Below are 15,157 nucleotides of genomic sequence, written 5' to 3'. Positions count from 1 at the left end.
TGCAATCTGTTACTTTTTTATGTATGTATTTATTTATTTTTTATTTTCTTTGGTGAATTGCTGGGCCCAGTTGTAAACCCTTTAATTTAAGAAAACCCTTAGTTATATTTGTAAGTGTATTGTCTCTAAAGGTTTTTTTTTTCCTTCCTCTTTTTTCAGCAATTTTCCCCTCAATTGCTGAAACAGCAAAGCATGTTAAACATGTTCAAATACAAAACAAACAGACAAACTAATAAGAAAACAAACAAAACAGGGGTATCAAAAGACAAAAATAAATAATCGGTTTAGTTACATAAATAAAAAATGTTAACAAATCTTTTTGCTTTACAATTTTTACATACCTTTACCATCTTATGAATACATAGCAATTCTATCAGAAATAAATTCAAATGTGGTTAATTTTCCGACCATTTTATGTTAAAGTTCTTTCATAAACAATTAAAGAATTAGTTAATAATTAGTAAAGGTTGGCATCTTTGTTACAGTGGTGGGAAAAAAATAATACATTGTTGTTGTTGTTGTTTTTAAGGGAAAGCAGCATGTAATTCGTTTTCTTACAAACAAACTGAGAGACATCATAATTTTTTTAAATAAAAAAAAAAAAAAAAAAAATATATATATATATATATATATATATATATATATATATATATATATATATATATATATATATATATATATATATATTAAAAATTGCGAAAATGTTCCGGTAGTCCAAGGCATTTTAGGCCTCCTCCTAAAGAGTTTTTATTTATTTATTTATTTTTTTAAGAAACGATATATCTACATCTGTAACTGCGAGAGAGCTGACACAGATCTGAGCGGGTAAACGCCATAACATCAGAAAAAGATTGCATTTCGCTGTGTGTGATAACGAAACGTACAGTAGCCTATATAAGTAACGTATTGAGTTGTTTTAACGGGCTCCGCCATCCCGCTTCTGCCTATCCGAGTCTTCTATAAATCAGCGGCAGGGAGAGGAAACGAGAACTAGCGGAAGAGAGGAAGTCAAACAGAAGACGCTAGAAGAGAAGAAGAGCGGAGGATTATTGAACAGCAGCGCTTTTCTTGTATAGGCTAAAATCAGGCTTTTAAATGCTTTTAAAATCCGATTATGTACAGAATATCAGATCAGATAAAAATACATTTGTATTTAACAGATCGATTATTTCCAACATATGAATCAAGTAGCCTAACTTCAATAAGTGTATTAGACACATATAGATGATACAAGCCAGAACAACGATTTTTGTTCTGTTGAGAGCATGTTATTGGTTAACGATAGAGTTGCCCTTTAGTGTTTATCCTCTTAACTCACTGAGACTATATAACATACCGGTAAATAAATAGCGCACTTTAATTACTCTAAAAGTGGCTGATAATTTGATTAAAAAAATTGGTAAACATATGTATTCAGTCTCAGCGTTGACAAGACTAAAAAACTGGAGGAATTCTTGAAAGGTGTGTAATGTATTCACTCGGTTTCAGTTTTAAGGTGCTTTATTGGCATGACAAATATTTGTACATTCGTATTGCCAAAGTGATTATAGCTGAGCTGCATACAAATAAAATAGTGCAAAACAATGCAAGAAAAACAAAAGACTAAATATGCAATGTATATTTCACGAATATGGCACAGAAGGATAATGTTAAAATAATAAAAATGAAGGAATACATAAATGAAAAATAAAATATTACTAGAAAACCATAAGGAAGAGCCATAGTAAAATATGATGGAGACATAGACTCGGGTCGGGTCACTCACTGTCACTCATTCTGTGGCAGGGTGCTGCTATCTCACAGCACTCCTTGTGTTCTCCTAATAAGATGGGCAGTTTTTCAGTGTTTGTTAAATGGTCAAATGTGCTGTGAATGTTTAATTTTGTGGTAATATTTTTCCCTGATGTCTGTGTATTTTTTGCATTCTGTTAGAAAATGCAGCTCTGTCTCGATTATGTTTTGATCACAGTGTGGACACAACCTTTCTTCCTGTGGCAGCCATGCTTTACTGTGTCTGCCCATTTCTGTAGTGAGGTTGTGTCCACTGAGTCTGTACCTGGTCAACGTGGCTCTCAGTTTTTTATCTGTCACTGTGTACAGATTGTCTGCCGTGGTGTATTCTCTTTTTAGGGCCAGATAGCATTGCATTTTACTCTGTTTTTGAGTTTGAGTTTTCTAATAAGTTATGTAATTTCGTTATATTTGTGTTGTAATTTGGCTGTATTGTTATTTGGCGGTATTGTTCTGGTCCAGGTCTTTAGTGTGATGAGGATTAGGAGATGTTGGTGAAGCATCAGGACTAAAGCTCTGGACCAACTGAGAGAGGGGATTGGTTTCATTGCTCAACTCTTGGTATTGCAGGGCTTTATAATGGTATGAGTCGGGGGTCACTGAGTTTTAGATGTTTCCTGAATTTGACTGCCCATTTTTGTATTTTTATAATTAGTGGATATTTGCCTAATTCTGCCCTGCATGCATTATTTGTTATGTGCCGGTGTGCTTGTGTAATATTTTTTGTTACAGAATTCTGCATGCAGGGTCTCTATTGGATGTTTTTTCCATTTGGTGAATTCTTGATATGGATTTGTCAGAGGACCGCACACTTCACTGCCATAAAGGACAATCGGCTCAGTTGCTGATTCTAAAACTTTTAACCAAATTCTGACAGGTATCTGATCTCTATAGGACATTGTCATTTTATGGCATAGAGCTTTATCTCTCAGTTCGTTCACTGCAGGATTGAAGTTTCCAGTGGAAGTGATTTTTAATCCTAGATAACTGTAGTGTGATGAGTGTGTTATTTGGTTAGTTCCTAATGTGAATGTTCATTGTGTCCCCTGGGATCTGGATCTTTTCTGGAAGGCCATGATTTTAGTTTTATTGAGGTTTACTTGTAGGGCCCAGGTCTGACAGTATTGCTCTAGCAGGTCCAGGTTCCGCTGTAGACCTTGTGCAGTGAAAGACAGCAGAACCAGGTCATCTGCATACAGCAGGCATTTGATTTAGGAGTTGTGAAGAGTGAGACCAGGGGCTTTAGATCCCTCAAGACTGGTAGCCAGTTCTTTGGTGTAAATGTTAAACAATGTTGAGTTTAAACAGCAATCCGGTCTCACTCTACACTCCTGGAAAAGAGATCTTGTTCTTTTTGTGCTAATTTTGATGCCACATTTACTTTCAATGTACATTGATTTAAGGAGGTCATAGGTTTTACTTCCTGTGCCACTTTCAATAAGTTTTTAAAATAATCCATTGTGCCAGATTGAATCAAATGCTTTTTTAAAGTAAATAAAGCATGCACATTGTTTTTCTTTATTTTGGACTACATTTGTTTTTTTCAGTTAAGGTTTGTAATGTGGAAATATGGTCAGATGTACTGAAATTTGGTAAAAATCCAATTTGACTTCTGCTTAAGATATTGTGTGTTGTGATGAAGTCCAGAAGTCTCAAATGTATTATACTACAAAATATCTACCCAGATTGCTACTCACACAAATGCCTCTGTAATTATTCAGGTAAAATGTATCTCCATTTTTAAAGATGGTGTAACCAGTCCTTGATTCCAGATGTCAGGGAAGTAACCAACACCCAGAACCACATTGAGTAATTTTAGAATGGCTGATTGGAATTTTGTACTGGTATATTTTAACATTTCATTTAATATCCTATCAGGTCTAGATGCTTTTTTGGGATTTAGAGTATTAATCTTGTCTTTAAGTACCTTTTCAGGAAAAGGAAAGTCAAATGGGTTTTGATTATCTTTGACTGCCAATTCTAGTACTTCCAATTGTTTAGTTATTTGATTTTGCTTACAATTTGTGCCAGTTTCTACTTTATTAAATAATGTTTCACCGTTATGGATTGCCAATTCTTCCTGGTCAGTTTTTTTCAGGTTGATCCAATTGTCCCAAAATTGGTTTGTATTGACTGACTTCTTGATTATTTTCAGTTGCTTTTGGGTGTATTGTGCTTTTTTGGTTCTCAGTGTATGTTTGTATTGTTTTAATGTTTTACAGTAAAGAAGGTGAATCTCTGTGGTATTTGGATCTCTGTGTTTTTTTTATTAGAATTTCCTGACAATCTTGGTCAAACCAATTTTTTTCATTTTTGGTTGTGTAATTTTGTCCAGTTTTTGTTTTAAATTTTGACTGTTTTGCTGATTTTCCTAAAATATTATTTATATCTTTCACAGCCAAATTAACACCTTCTTTAGTGTGAGCATAAATGGTAACCAGAAAGTTACCTAAGAGCATTGTATTGTTTGGCTGCTTACCACTTGCGCATGTACATACGCCATTCTATGTTATATATCCTATTTTTTTTTTTGTTTTTTTTTTTTGTTTTTTTTGTGTCTATTTATACGCTTACCTTGTTTTATATTATGTGTCTCACTGTAATGTTCTGTGTGCACTTGCTTGTTTCTCCTTTCACCAAAAAAAAAAAAATAAAAAAAATTGTGTACATGAGCACACTTGGTAATAAAGCTCATTCTGATTCTGATTGCTTTCTGGTACACCTTTGTGCTGTTTTCAGCCCATCTGTGTGGTTTTCTGATATTGTACAGCTTACTGGGCTGTGTTATTAATGTTAGTCCTTGTTCTTTTGAGATGCACAGTAATTTGGCTGTGATTGGACTGAGGGGTTAGTTCTCTAACAGTGAATGCTCTGAGAGATGGAGAAGTCTGTTATCATATCGTGCTATTACCAAGAGGTGAGCAAAATGTAAATCTCTCTGAAGTGTCCCCTCGTATCCTACCGTTGACAATGTACAGACCTAAACTTCGACAGAGCTACAGGAGATATTTCCCATTCTTATTGACAATATGGTCATGGTTATTTCTGTGAAGATGAGAAAAATTGTTGTTTATACACATCAATTTATTGTTAATATATTTACTCCCCTGTGTGTCTGTGAAGTCTGTCTGTTGTCCTGTTCTTGCGTTCAAGTCCCCACAAAGAAGTACATTTCCCTGGGTCTGGAAATGGCATTTCTCATTTTCTGATGTGTAAAACATGCCTTCACTGTAGTAGGGGGTATATAGCACAGAGGAATGTGTCTTTTTGTGACAGGAGAAGTTCCTTACAGAGTTTGAACCAGATTGTACCAAATTGTTTGTCCTCCTGAGTCTCTGCCTTGCCGAACTGTGCTGAGTTTCTGTGATTGGTAAAATTCTTTCTCTATAATTAGGGGGACAGTGGGTGGTGGTGTCTGCCTTGCTCCATGTCTCCTGTAGAATTATAATGTCCATGTCCTTGATGCTGTTGTGGAATTCTGTGTTTAAACTCTTCAGCCCAAAAGCTGTTGAGTTTAATCCTTGGATATTCCACACAGAAATTGAGAGGGTCATTCTCAGAGTTCAAGGTGTAGAGTTCTTGTTTTCAAAAAAGAGATATACCTTTTCTAATATACTATATTTTGAATTTAATGTAAAATATTTGATAATACTAGAGTAATAGTGTCTGTAATAGATATTAGTAGAGTGTTATTGAATATTAATATTTTGGCATTCTTGTGCAAAAGTGACATTGGTTGGCTGCTGTTATTTTTATTTGTTCATGTCAGCTGGGCACTGATGTAGTCCAGCAGCTGTCTGATCTCACCCATCTCCAGAGTCTTTCTCTGTCCTTTTAAGGGCCTGGGCATAGCTCCGAGGCTGTGGAGGTGGTGCTGAGCAGGGTGTGTTGTCAGCAGGTGGTGGGTGAGGGGCTGTGGACCATTCCTAGTCTTACTCCTCTGACTGGGTTGATGTCTCTTTGATGGTGGGGGTCTTTGGTGCTGAACTACTGCAGGTGCATGTCTCTGGTGGTATCCTGCTGCAGTCTGGGGTTTTTGGTGGTGTCCTCATGTAGGTGGGGGTCTTTGGTGTTGTCCTGGTGCATGAGGTGCTCTCAGGTAGAGTTTTGCATGGGGTGGGGCACCCCAGTGATGTCCAGCTGTGTGTGTGGTTGTGGTGTGTTTGGTGGATTGGCAGGTGTCTTGTTTTGAGGGGTGTTGAGGTAGTCTGTCTGCCCCGTGAAATGTAGTTCAGTGTTTTTTCAAACACATTTACACATTTCCTTTTTTATGTGCACATGGTCATAGAGGTCTCTGGTTGTGATGGTGGGGTGATGAGCCAGGTGCATATTGGGAAGGAGGGCACATCCTCTGGAGATATCAGCATTGACTCTTTGGATGGTGTCTGGGCGAAAGTCTCTGTGGGGTAGGAGAGTGGAGGTGATGATCTTTGCATTGGGGCAGATCTCTGTAGCCTTTTCTGCTACTCTACAGACTAGCCGACCAACTCTCTCCTGCTCAGTTCTCAGGTCGTTGGTGCCTGTGTGTATGATGATGTGTGAGGGTGTGCCAAAGCTGGGGTCAGAGAGTAGGGGGCAGTATTGTGCTGGGGGTTGGTTGAGTAGGGGTGGGGGATGTCAGGGAGAGCTTGGTCTTTGGAGCATTTATCTGAGTTAGGGAGGGTCCACTCCAGTGTGAAGTTCTTCAAGTACAGTTTTTCACAAATGTGTATTCTAACCAAATTTATTTGCTATTTATTGTGAACTTGTGTTCACCATGACATTTTAGCTAAATTTTGTGTTTTTTCTTAGGTTTACCTCATTTTAAAAGCAAAAAACTCATGAAAGTTCAGGAGCTCATGTTCTGCATGACCCCCACCCCCCTCTCTCGCTCTCTCTTTCTGTCATTGCATTAGATTGCTGAATATCACATCAAGTGACATTTAAAGGGCACTCAAATAGACTTTTCATGCAAAACATTAATAAAAAAAAAAAAAAACAATATATATTGTAGATATTGGTAACTATAGTTTCTGACAAAATACTATAGTTATGCACAACAAATTAATAAACCTTTCTAATAAAACTGTGATTGTGTGCTTAAGAAATTAAAACCACAGGAAAATTCTGAAAGGTTTTAACACTTTTGACAGGTTATCCTAAACATGTCTTACTTAACTGTGGTATTTTCATGGAAACTATGGTACTATGGTTAATTTTAGTAAGAGCAGTTATGGGGTCAGATGTTTTTGTATCTACAGGTGGAGCTTTAGAGCTGCGTTTAATGCTTGATGTGTTTGTGCCATAATATTTGTGTGTTCCAGATGGATGAGGAATTGGAAACGTTTCTGGAAGATCAGAAGATGAAGATAGCAGAAGAGAAGGCCTGTCTGGAACAGGATCCCCCTTACATGGAGATCAGGGTGAGACAGAAATTGATATAGAGAAAATGAAGTGTATGATTGGTCCTCATTGTAATATTGTGTCTTTTAATGCATCAGAGACGTAAAGGCCACAGTCTCCAGAAAGAGAATATCTCTCCACTCACAATCCAGCAAGGTATACAGCTTTGTGTAAAATTTAATATGACTGTAGATTAATTTCTGTGTACCTGATTTTAAAGGCGTGTATGTGTAAATTTTGTATATAGATGGAGTGAGTCTGCCGCTCGGAGAGAAATATGAAAGGAAGAAACACAAACTGCAGGAAGAGCTCAGGAAAGACTACAGGAAATACATGGCAGAGGTAGCAAACATTCAGACTTGTTTTATATATATATATATATATATATATATATATATATATATATATTACATTTCTATAGTTCAAGTAAGATTAAAAATTCGGTCATTATTTGTTCACCCTCATGCTGTTCCAAAACCATGACTGTCTTCCTTCTGGATGACACAAATGGATACATTTTAAAGAATTGCTGATTTTCATGCAAGGCAAAAGTTTTATGTTACTGACATTTCACCATATTTGATTTGGGTTGATTTGATCATTGATTTAATTTGAGAGTGAATAACAGCTTCATACATGCTGATCGTCAGAGGCATCCTTTGCTATATATCAGCCGTTTCACTTGCAATGGGCATCACAACAGAATAGCGCTCAAAATAGCCCTGCCCTCTGTCACACGCGCACAAAGATGATTAGATTTAACCTGCGTTCTGAATGGCTTAACTGATGCATCAGAGGCACTTCGAAGGGAGAACAATCATGATAGTCATACTGTAAGATCGTTTCAAACAGAAAACAAATATGTTTTTCACGGGGCAAATGTGTTGATGTATATGTTTAAATGCAAACGTTAAAATTCACTGGCCAATCTCTTAAGAGACGATAGCTGCTCAACACCATACAGCAGGCTACTACATGAGCTAGTTATGTTGCGTCATAGTTTTATAGTCGTAATAGTTTTGACTTAAATAAAACCAGTTACCAGTAATTAAGATGTTACCACATGAAGCTCATTTTAGGTTGACCTTTTGTTCTAAAATCTAATGAGTTTAAAGAGACCCAATTTCAGTCATAATTCAATTTTGAGAAAATATTATTATATATTGTTTTACCAGGTAGCTTGTGTTGGGTAAAAATTTGCTTCATTTGGTAACATCTAATTTAACTACTTTTTTTAAATGAAAAATATTTAATATGACTGAATCAACCTGATTACATTGTTCTACCAACAAAGTTTAAAGAAAAAAGTTTTTTAAGGTTAGATCAGGTAGAAATAGATCCTAAATGTAAAAATTACCCCTTTTACAGAGTAGGCTGTATGAAGTCTAAAGTTTCTGTTAAAGAAAATTAGTATATTCCATGTGCTCCCTTTTAATTTACCCAATATTGGTTGTTAAAGCAGCATAAAGTTGACTTAATATATATATATATATATATATATATATATATATATATATATATATATATATATATATATATATATATATATATATATATATCTTATATACTTATGTTTGTCCTGCGCTAAACATTCTGCCCCCCTCACTTTTGAAATGATACTGTAGCTACACCCCTGAGCAGGATCACTTCTGAATGGAACTGGCACCTCTGTCTCTTTGAATGAATCACATCACGTCCTGTGTCTGCTAATTCAGTGATGATAGACAACAGCAGAAATGAAGCAAATCCATCCTTCTGTCTCTGATAGAGAAAAATTATATAAAGAAAAACTGCAAAAGAAAAGCAAAGACATCTAAAACACCTTACCAAGTTAACCCTCTGGGGTCTGAGGGTGTTTTGGGTCCTGGAGAAGTTTTGACATGCCTTGACATTTGTGCTTTTTTCAGTTGCTTAAAAACATATTAATAGCTAAAGTCTGATAACACTGTATTCAGCACAAACTGGGCTACAATAATACGTGAGCAACATGTATGTACATGTTTGTATTTCTGAGAAAATAACGTTTATGCGTGGTTTTTGAAAAAACACATTTTAAGTCACTGAAATAAGGCCATATAACACATACTAAACATTTGTTCAAAAGACTTTTGAGAACTGGATCTTGTAGCCTAGAGTTTTTCTACAAAATGATGTGAAACCATCCTGATCACTCATTCATACAAAACAATATAGTCATTTAACTTTTGTAAGACACTTTTGCGAGATGCGAGCCATATGCGAGAAGGTGTGGATGATCATGAATATTGATGTGATTCACACCTGAGGAGACAAAGACCCCTCCCCTGAGAGAGAATGAATGTGAGGAGACTTAATGATTGAATGTATTGTTTTTAGCTTATTCACAAAAAAAGTTAAAAGAAGTAATCTGACTATACATTTTCTTTACATAAAGACTTTACGTAAAACTTTAGACCTACACTACCGTTTAAAAGTTTTATATCGGTAAGATTTTTTAATGTTTTTAAAAGAAGTCTCTTCTGCTCACCAAGGCTGCATTTATATGATCCAAAATACAGCAAAAACAGTGATATTGTGAAATACTTTTACAATTTAAAATAACTGTTTTCTATTTGAATAAATTGTAAAATGCTATTTATTCTTGTGATCAAAGCTGAATTTTCAGCATCATTACTGCAGTCTTCCTTGTCACATGATCCTTCAGAAATCATTCTAATATGCAGATTTTCTAATATGGGCATATTTACAGCACATTTTACACATTTACACGCGAACAGATATTTGCAAGCATAAGCTTCATTGATGATAACGAGGCAGCATAAACACTATTTAAAATATAATCTAAACATTCATATAATTTTTATATCATATTACATATCATATTTATATCATACAGCATACAATTTAAATACCTGCTTTAGCCGAAACAACATTTAAATGTAACTAAAACTTGCCTATTAGGACATATTTCAAATTTCAATACTCTGAATACTGTCTGGCAAATAGTCCAACTAGTAAAATATGTACATGTTTATATAAAATAGCACGTCAGCTAATGTAAGTAAAGACTTGCTCATCCGAAATTGTATCCTCGGCTGGATCAAGTCGCTCTTCAAAATGCAAACATTCTTCGTCGGATTCCCGCTCTTTTCTGAGACAAACGTGAACTCTTCGTCACTATCCAGGAGCTTCCTCACCTGTGTAGCGTGCCATCTTCCAAACACGCTGAAAAGTGAATGAACTTGATGCTTTTTAAGGCATTGTTGGGGACGTTTACCATTTGCATTGATCGTCTCAGCACATTACCGTATGAATAGCGCGCTCTGCTGGTGGGTGGGATCATATTAGGGAAAATGAGCTGAGCCAGGAGAAACTCTACATCGCTTTGTTTCATACAGATTACATTGCAGGAGAATATTTGTTTTAAATGTAAATTGTTTTATTTAAAAGTAGACATTTTAAGCTTTCTTTAGACATATGTTTCATGTTTGTCTGATAAGTATTTGCGGAGTTTCTATATATTTTTGTGACGTGTTTCAGAATGATGCTCGCGGAGACAGATGGCTGAAAGTACACTCTGTTTATTTTCTTTATTTTACAAAAGCACAAGGTTTTGTTGTTATTGTGAGTGCACACAAATAAAAGTAGACCCTTTATAGTCTCTAATGATGTCTTTCACTTATCTGTATGCCCAAAAATGATGGAGTATTTTAAGTTGTCTCTGCTGTTATGAGGAAAGAATCCAGCAGGACGCACCGGCGCGTCCGTCAACCCCAGAGGGTTAACAGCTTTTTTTGATAAATTGAGATGAATTTATAATTGAGAAAATAATTGCAGTTGGTTGCACACTGTCTTAAAGATTTTTTAAAACTGAAAAAATAATGACTACCACCCCTGGAGTCGTGAGTTCGAATCCAGGGTGTGCTGAGTGACTCCAGCCAGGTCTCCTAAGCAACCAAATTGGCCCGGTTGCTAGGGAGGGTAGAGTCACATGGGGTAACCTCCTCGTGGTCACGATTAGTGGTTCTCTCTCGCAATGGGGTGTGTGGTAAGTTGTGCGTGGATCGCAGAGAGTAGCATGAGCCTCCACATGCTGTGAGTCTCCGCGGTGTAATGCACAATGAGCCACGTGATAAGATGCGTGGATTGACGGTCTCAGGAGCAGAGGCAACTGAGACTTGTCCTCCGCCACCCGGATTGAGATGAGTAACCGCACCACCACGAGGACCTACTAAGTAGAGGGAATTGGGCATTCCAAATTGGGGAGAAAAGGGGATATAAAAAAAATAAAAAAATGAAAAATAAATAAAAACAGCGAGACACGGCGCAACGGCCGTAAATATCCGTCTAGCACATAATTACATCAACAAGTAAAAAAAATAGTGCAGGGTGGGAGGAGGAGGGGTGGTGAATTAGGGGTATGCTGATTGTATTGTATTGAGTGAGGGTGAGCAAATAATTACAGAATCTTAATTTTTTGGGTGAACTATTCCTTCATAGAGAATCTTTCTCTTTCTCAGAGAATTTGTGTTTGTGTCTCTTGCAGAAAGATCAATGGGATACTGGTGACATTAGCACAGTTCCAGAGAGAAGACGAATACCCAGGGTGTGTGTGGATGTGGAGATGCAATCCGTTTTTTATGAATCAAAAACCTTGTTCCTGCTCCCTCCCAATACTTACTGCACAGTTACTGTTCTATGACGTTGAGAAATCACTTGTGTCGTTCACAGATATCATCTGTCAAATTGGACAGCTGACTATTCTGACTGTTCTGTTACTCAGTAAAATGAGTAGTTTTGTTTGATTTTATTCAAGGCAATGTTTAGCACACTTGTAAAAAAACACCATTGTATTACCATGGTTTTGTACCATGGTAATACAGGGTTCCTACGGTCATGGAAAACATGGAAGCATCAGGGAATTTTACAGTTGTTTTTTTCCAGGCCTGAAAAAGTTTTTTAAATTTCAAGATTTATGGACATATCACAGTGAATGTAAAAAAAAAAATCAGTTTTTCTCTGCTCGAAAATATTTTATTGGCTAAATATTGGTCTTGCACAGGGGCCTGGATAGCTCAGTGGTAAAATACACTGGCTACCACCCCTGGAGTTCGCTAGTTCGAATCCCAGGACGTGCTGAGTGACTCCAGCCAGGTCTCCTAAGCAACCAAATTGGCCCGGTTGCTAGGGAGGGTAGAGTCACATGGGGTAATCTCCTCGTGGTCGCTATAATGTGGTTTGTTCTCGGTGGGGCGCATGGTGAATTGAGTGTGGTTGCCGCGGTGGATGGCGTGAAGCCTCCACACGCGCTATGTCTCCGTGGCAACGCGCTCAACAAGCCACGTGATAAGATGCGCGGGTTGACTGTCTCAGATGCGGAGGCAACTGGGATTCGTCCTCCGCCACCCGGACTGAGGCAAATCACTATGCGACCACGAGGACTTAGAGTGCATTGGGAATTGGGCATTCCAAATTGGGAGAAAAAGGGGAAAAATCCCCCCAAAAAAATAAATAAATAAAATAAAAAAATATTGGTCTTGCACAGAGTAAAACTTACTTGCAAGCCATAGTGATGTCTTATTTGTCAGTCAGTTTTTTAATTTTTTTTATTTTATACTTTTCAATTAATGCTTCCTTTCAGTCTGAATGATTCATTTATACATGTAACCAGTAATCACAAATGTTTGAAAATTTCATGGAAAAGTCATGGAAATTCATTGGTCAAAATGGGTGGGAAACCTGGTAAAACCATGGTGAATATGGATATGAATATGGTGAAAGTGCCATGGTATTACTGTCTGATTCCATCTCTGTACCATTGCTCCACCATAGTACTTTTTTTGTAATGGCCATTTTTCTTTCTCTTTCAGACTGTCCGTGTGAGGGATGTGGCCACCCTTACAGAGGTGTGTGGGCTTGGCTGGAGTATGTGCAGCTCTGAGGAGGACTGCAGTGATGAAGAACTATTACTTTTACAAGGGAGGCGACTTCAGAGAGAGCGAGACACCAGAACAGCGAACAAGTGAGATAGAGAGAGACAGCGAGAGAAAGGGAGAGATGTCGACTAATAGTGACTAGTGACAAACCCATTTCATGTTCTTTATGGGCTGATTCTGAATGCAGTTGTTTATACATTGGTGCAGACATAATTGAATTATCTGTCAGTTCCCAAAACACGACAGTTTTTTAACAAAAGGCCAGAAACATACTTCACGCAAGTACGATTGCACAAATGTGGGCACTTGGCCAGTGCATTTCCAATGCGTGGTCCGGCTGAACATGCTTAGGGTGCGTTCTTGTGTTACTGTGGCGGTAACAAACCTCAATACTCAAGGGGCGATTGATTTACCTTCAAAGACTGTGCGGTTAAACTGAATGTGTTATTATTCAGGTAAGTTGCTATATTGACTTTACCTTACCTGCTCTGCAGTATTCTCTTCAAACTTTAGCTTCACCATGACAGCAGTGGCGTAGCCAAGGGTGGGCCTGGTTCCACCCAAATTAGACCCAGGAATATCCAGAATATTAGAAATTGTTCTTTGACTTCAAATATATATTTATAAAATAGCTTAAATGCATAGATTCTGATTTCTGAATGTGTGAAAGAACTGTTTGAATATGTCACTTCTCTATTGTTAAGGAAAATTTGATTTAAAAAAATTGGGGCAAAAACTTCGCCCATCCATTTTTATTGAGGCCCACCCAAAAGTAATTTCCTGACTATGCCCTTGCATGACAGTAGTTGACTTGAAAGAGAAAACTCACCGTAGAAGAGGAGAGTTCACACTAATGTCTGCTATAGCACCCCTTGTGGTAATGCTGAGAATGCAGCGCGTACTTGCATTTTGTTATTAATGTAACAACAACACACAAAATCGAGCTTGCGACTAGAAGCATCTGTGTTCACGTGTGGGTTTTGGCTTTAAATCTCATCCATATTTGGGGATACAGAATTATTAGTTTGGGTAATTTTAGCCTGTATATTTTATATCATATGTTTGGTGTTTAAATTATGTTTTTTCTTTTTCTCTGTTTTTCTCATAAGAAGAGGGGAATTGTACACAGAGACAGGGCATCACACAAGCAAACTACAACACAGAAACAGGTATAACACACACATACAACTTTGATTATATTTCTGCTTTCACAAATTTCTACAGTATTTACGAACTAAAAGTTTTAGTGGCTGAACAGTTTGGAAATTAAATCACATAAACTAGACAGTTCAGTCAGGACCACTTCTGTCAAATGAATACTTTTATTGACAATTTGAAGCAATCTGTTGGTGCTGGCGGGATGGTTTTGTTCTGGGCAAACAGCTGCATGGACAGAGCAGCAAATCAAACCCCCCAGGGGCAAAAGAACAGATCCAGCAGAATTATATTACAACATTGTACAAATTTTTGCACATTTTTTTCTGACAGAGCAACATGGTACAATTGTTAACTTACATAATGTATAGTAAATGGATACTTGATAGAACTTCAAAAATTTAACAAGTTAGTGAATCAAGAACAAGGCACAATAACACATTGAAAATAGACTTGCAATTATTGTAAAGACTTACAACTATTGCTGGTTGATTTCCAATTTTTAAACACTGAACATTTATACAGATGGATCCTTATTGAATGAAATTACCTCCCCACTCCAAAAACACAAGCACGTCTCACACCAAATCTCCCGAACCCAGGCACAGTCTTTCTTACTACATCTTTGCTGATGCTCACATCACTATTAAAGGGATAATTCACCCAAAAATGAAAATTCTCTCATCATTTATTCACTCTCATGCCATTCCAGATGTGTATGACTTTCGTTCTACTGCAAAACACAAACAAAGATTTTTAGAAGATTATCCCAGCTGTGTAGGTCCATACGATGCAAGTGAATGGTGATCAGTCCTTTGTGGCTCCAAAAATCACATAAAGGAAACATAGAAGTAATTCATATGACTCCAGTGGTTAAATCCATATCTTCAGAAGCGATATAATAGGTGTGGGTG

The 15,157-nt window shown here is 37.0% G+C and overlaps 1 protein-coding gene across 4 annotated transcripts in view; it reads left to right on the top strand.

Annotated features, from left to right (window-relative positions):
- The first annotated feature begins 1,027 nt into the window (after positions 1 to 1,027).
- cspp1b (centrosome and spindle pole associated protein 1b) overlaps positions 1,028 to 15,157 on the top strand; it is a 35,400-nt gene continuing 21,270 nt past the window's right edge. Inside the window, exons 1-7 of one of the 4 annotated variants that reach the window (XM_051696821.1) lie at positions 1,028 to 1,461; positions 7,095 to 7,193; positions 7,272 to 7,329; positions 7,421 to 7,515; positions 11,699 to 11,758; positions 13,023 to 13,174; positions 14,198 to 14,257. In XM_051696821.1, coding sequence (XP_051552781.1) covers positions 7,095 to 7,193; positions 7,272 to 7,329; positions 7,421 to 7,515; positions 11,699 to 11,758; positions 13,023 to 13,174; positions 14,198 to 14,257 — 524 coding nt within the window. In that variant the 5' untranslated portion in view covers positions 1,028 to 1,461. Of the gene's footprint in view, positions 1,462 to 5,670; positions 6,212 to 7,094; positions 7,194 to 7,271; positions 7,330 to 7,420; positions 7,516 to 11,698; positions 11,759 to 13,022; positions 13,175 to 14,197; positions 14,258 to 15,157 lie in introns of those variants that run through there. The other 3 variants (XM_051696820.1, XM_051696819.1, XM_051696822.1) reach the window with 3 other exon arrangements.

This window comes from Myxocyprinus asiaticus, chromosome 5, assembly GCF_019703515.2.
Source record: "Myxocyprinus asiaticus isolate MX2 ecotype Aquarium Trade chromosome 5, UBuf_Myxa_2, whole genome shotgun sequence".
Lineage (NCBI taxonomy): Eukaryota > Metazoa > Chordata > Actinopteri > Cypriniformes > Catostomidae > Myxocyprinus > Myxocyprinus asiaticus.
Note: the sequence above shows the minus strand (reverse complement) of the source record. Positions and strands in the feature narration are given on the sequence as shown.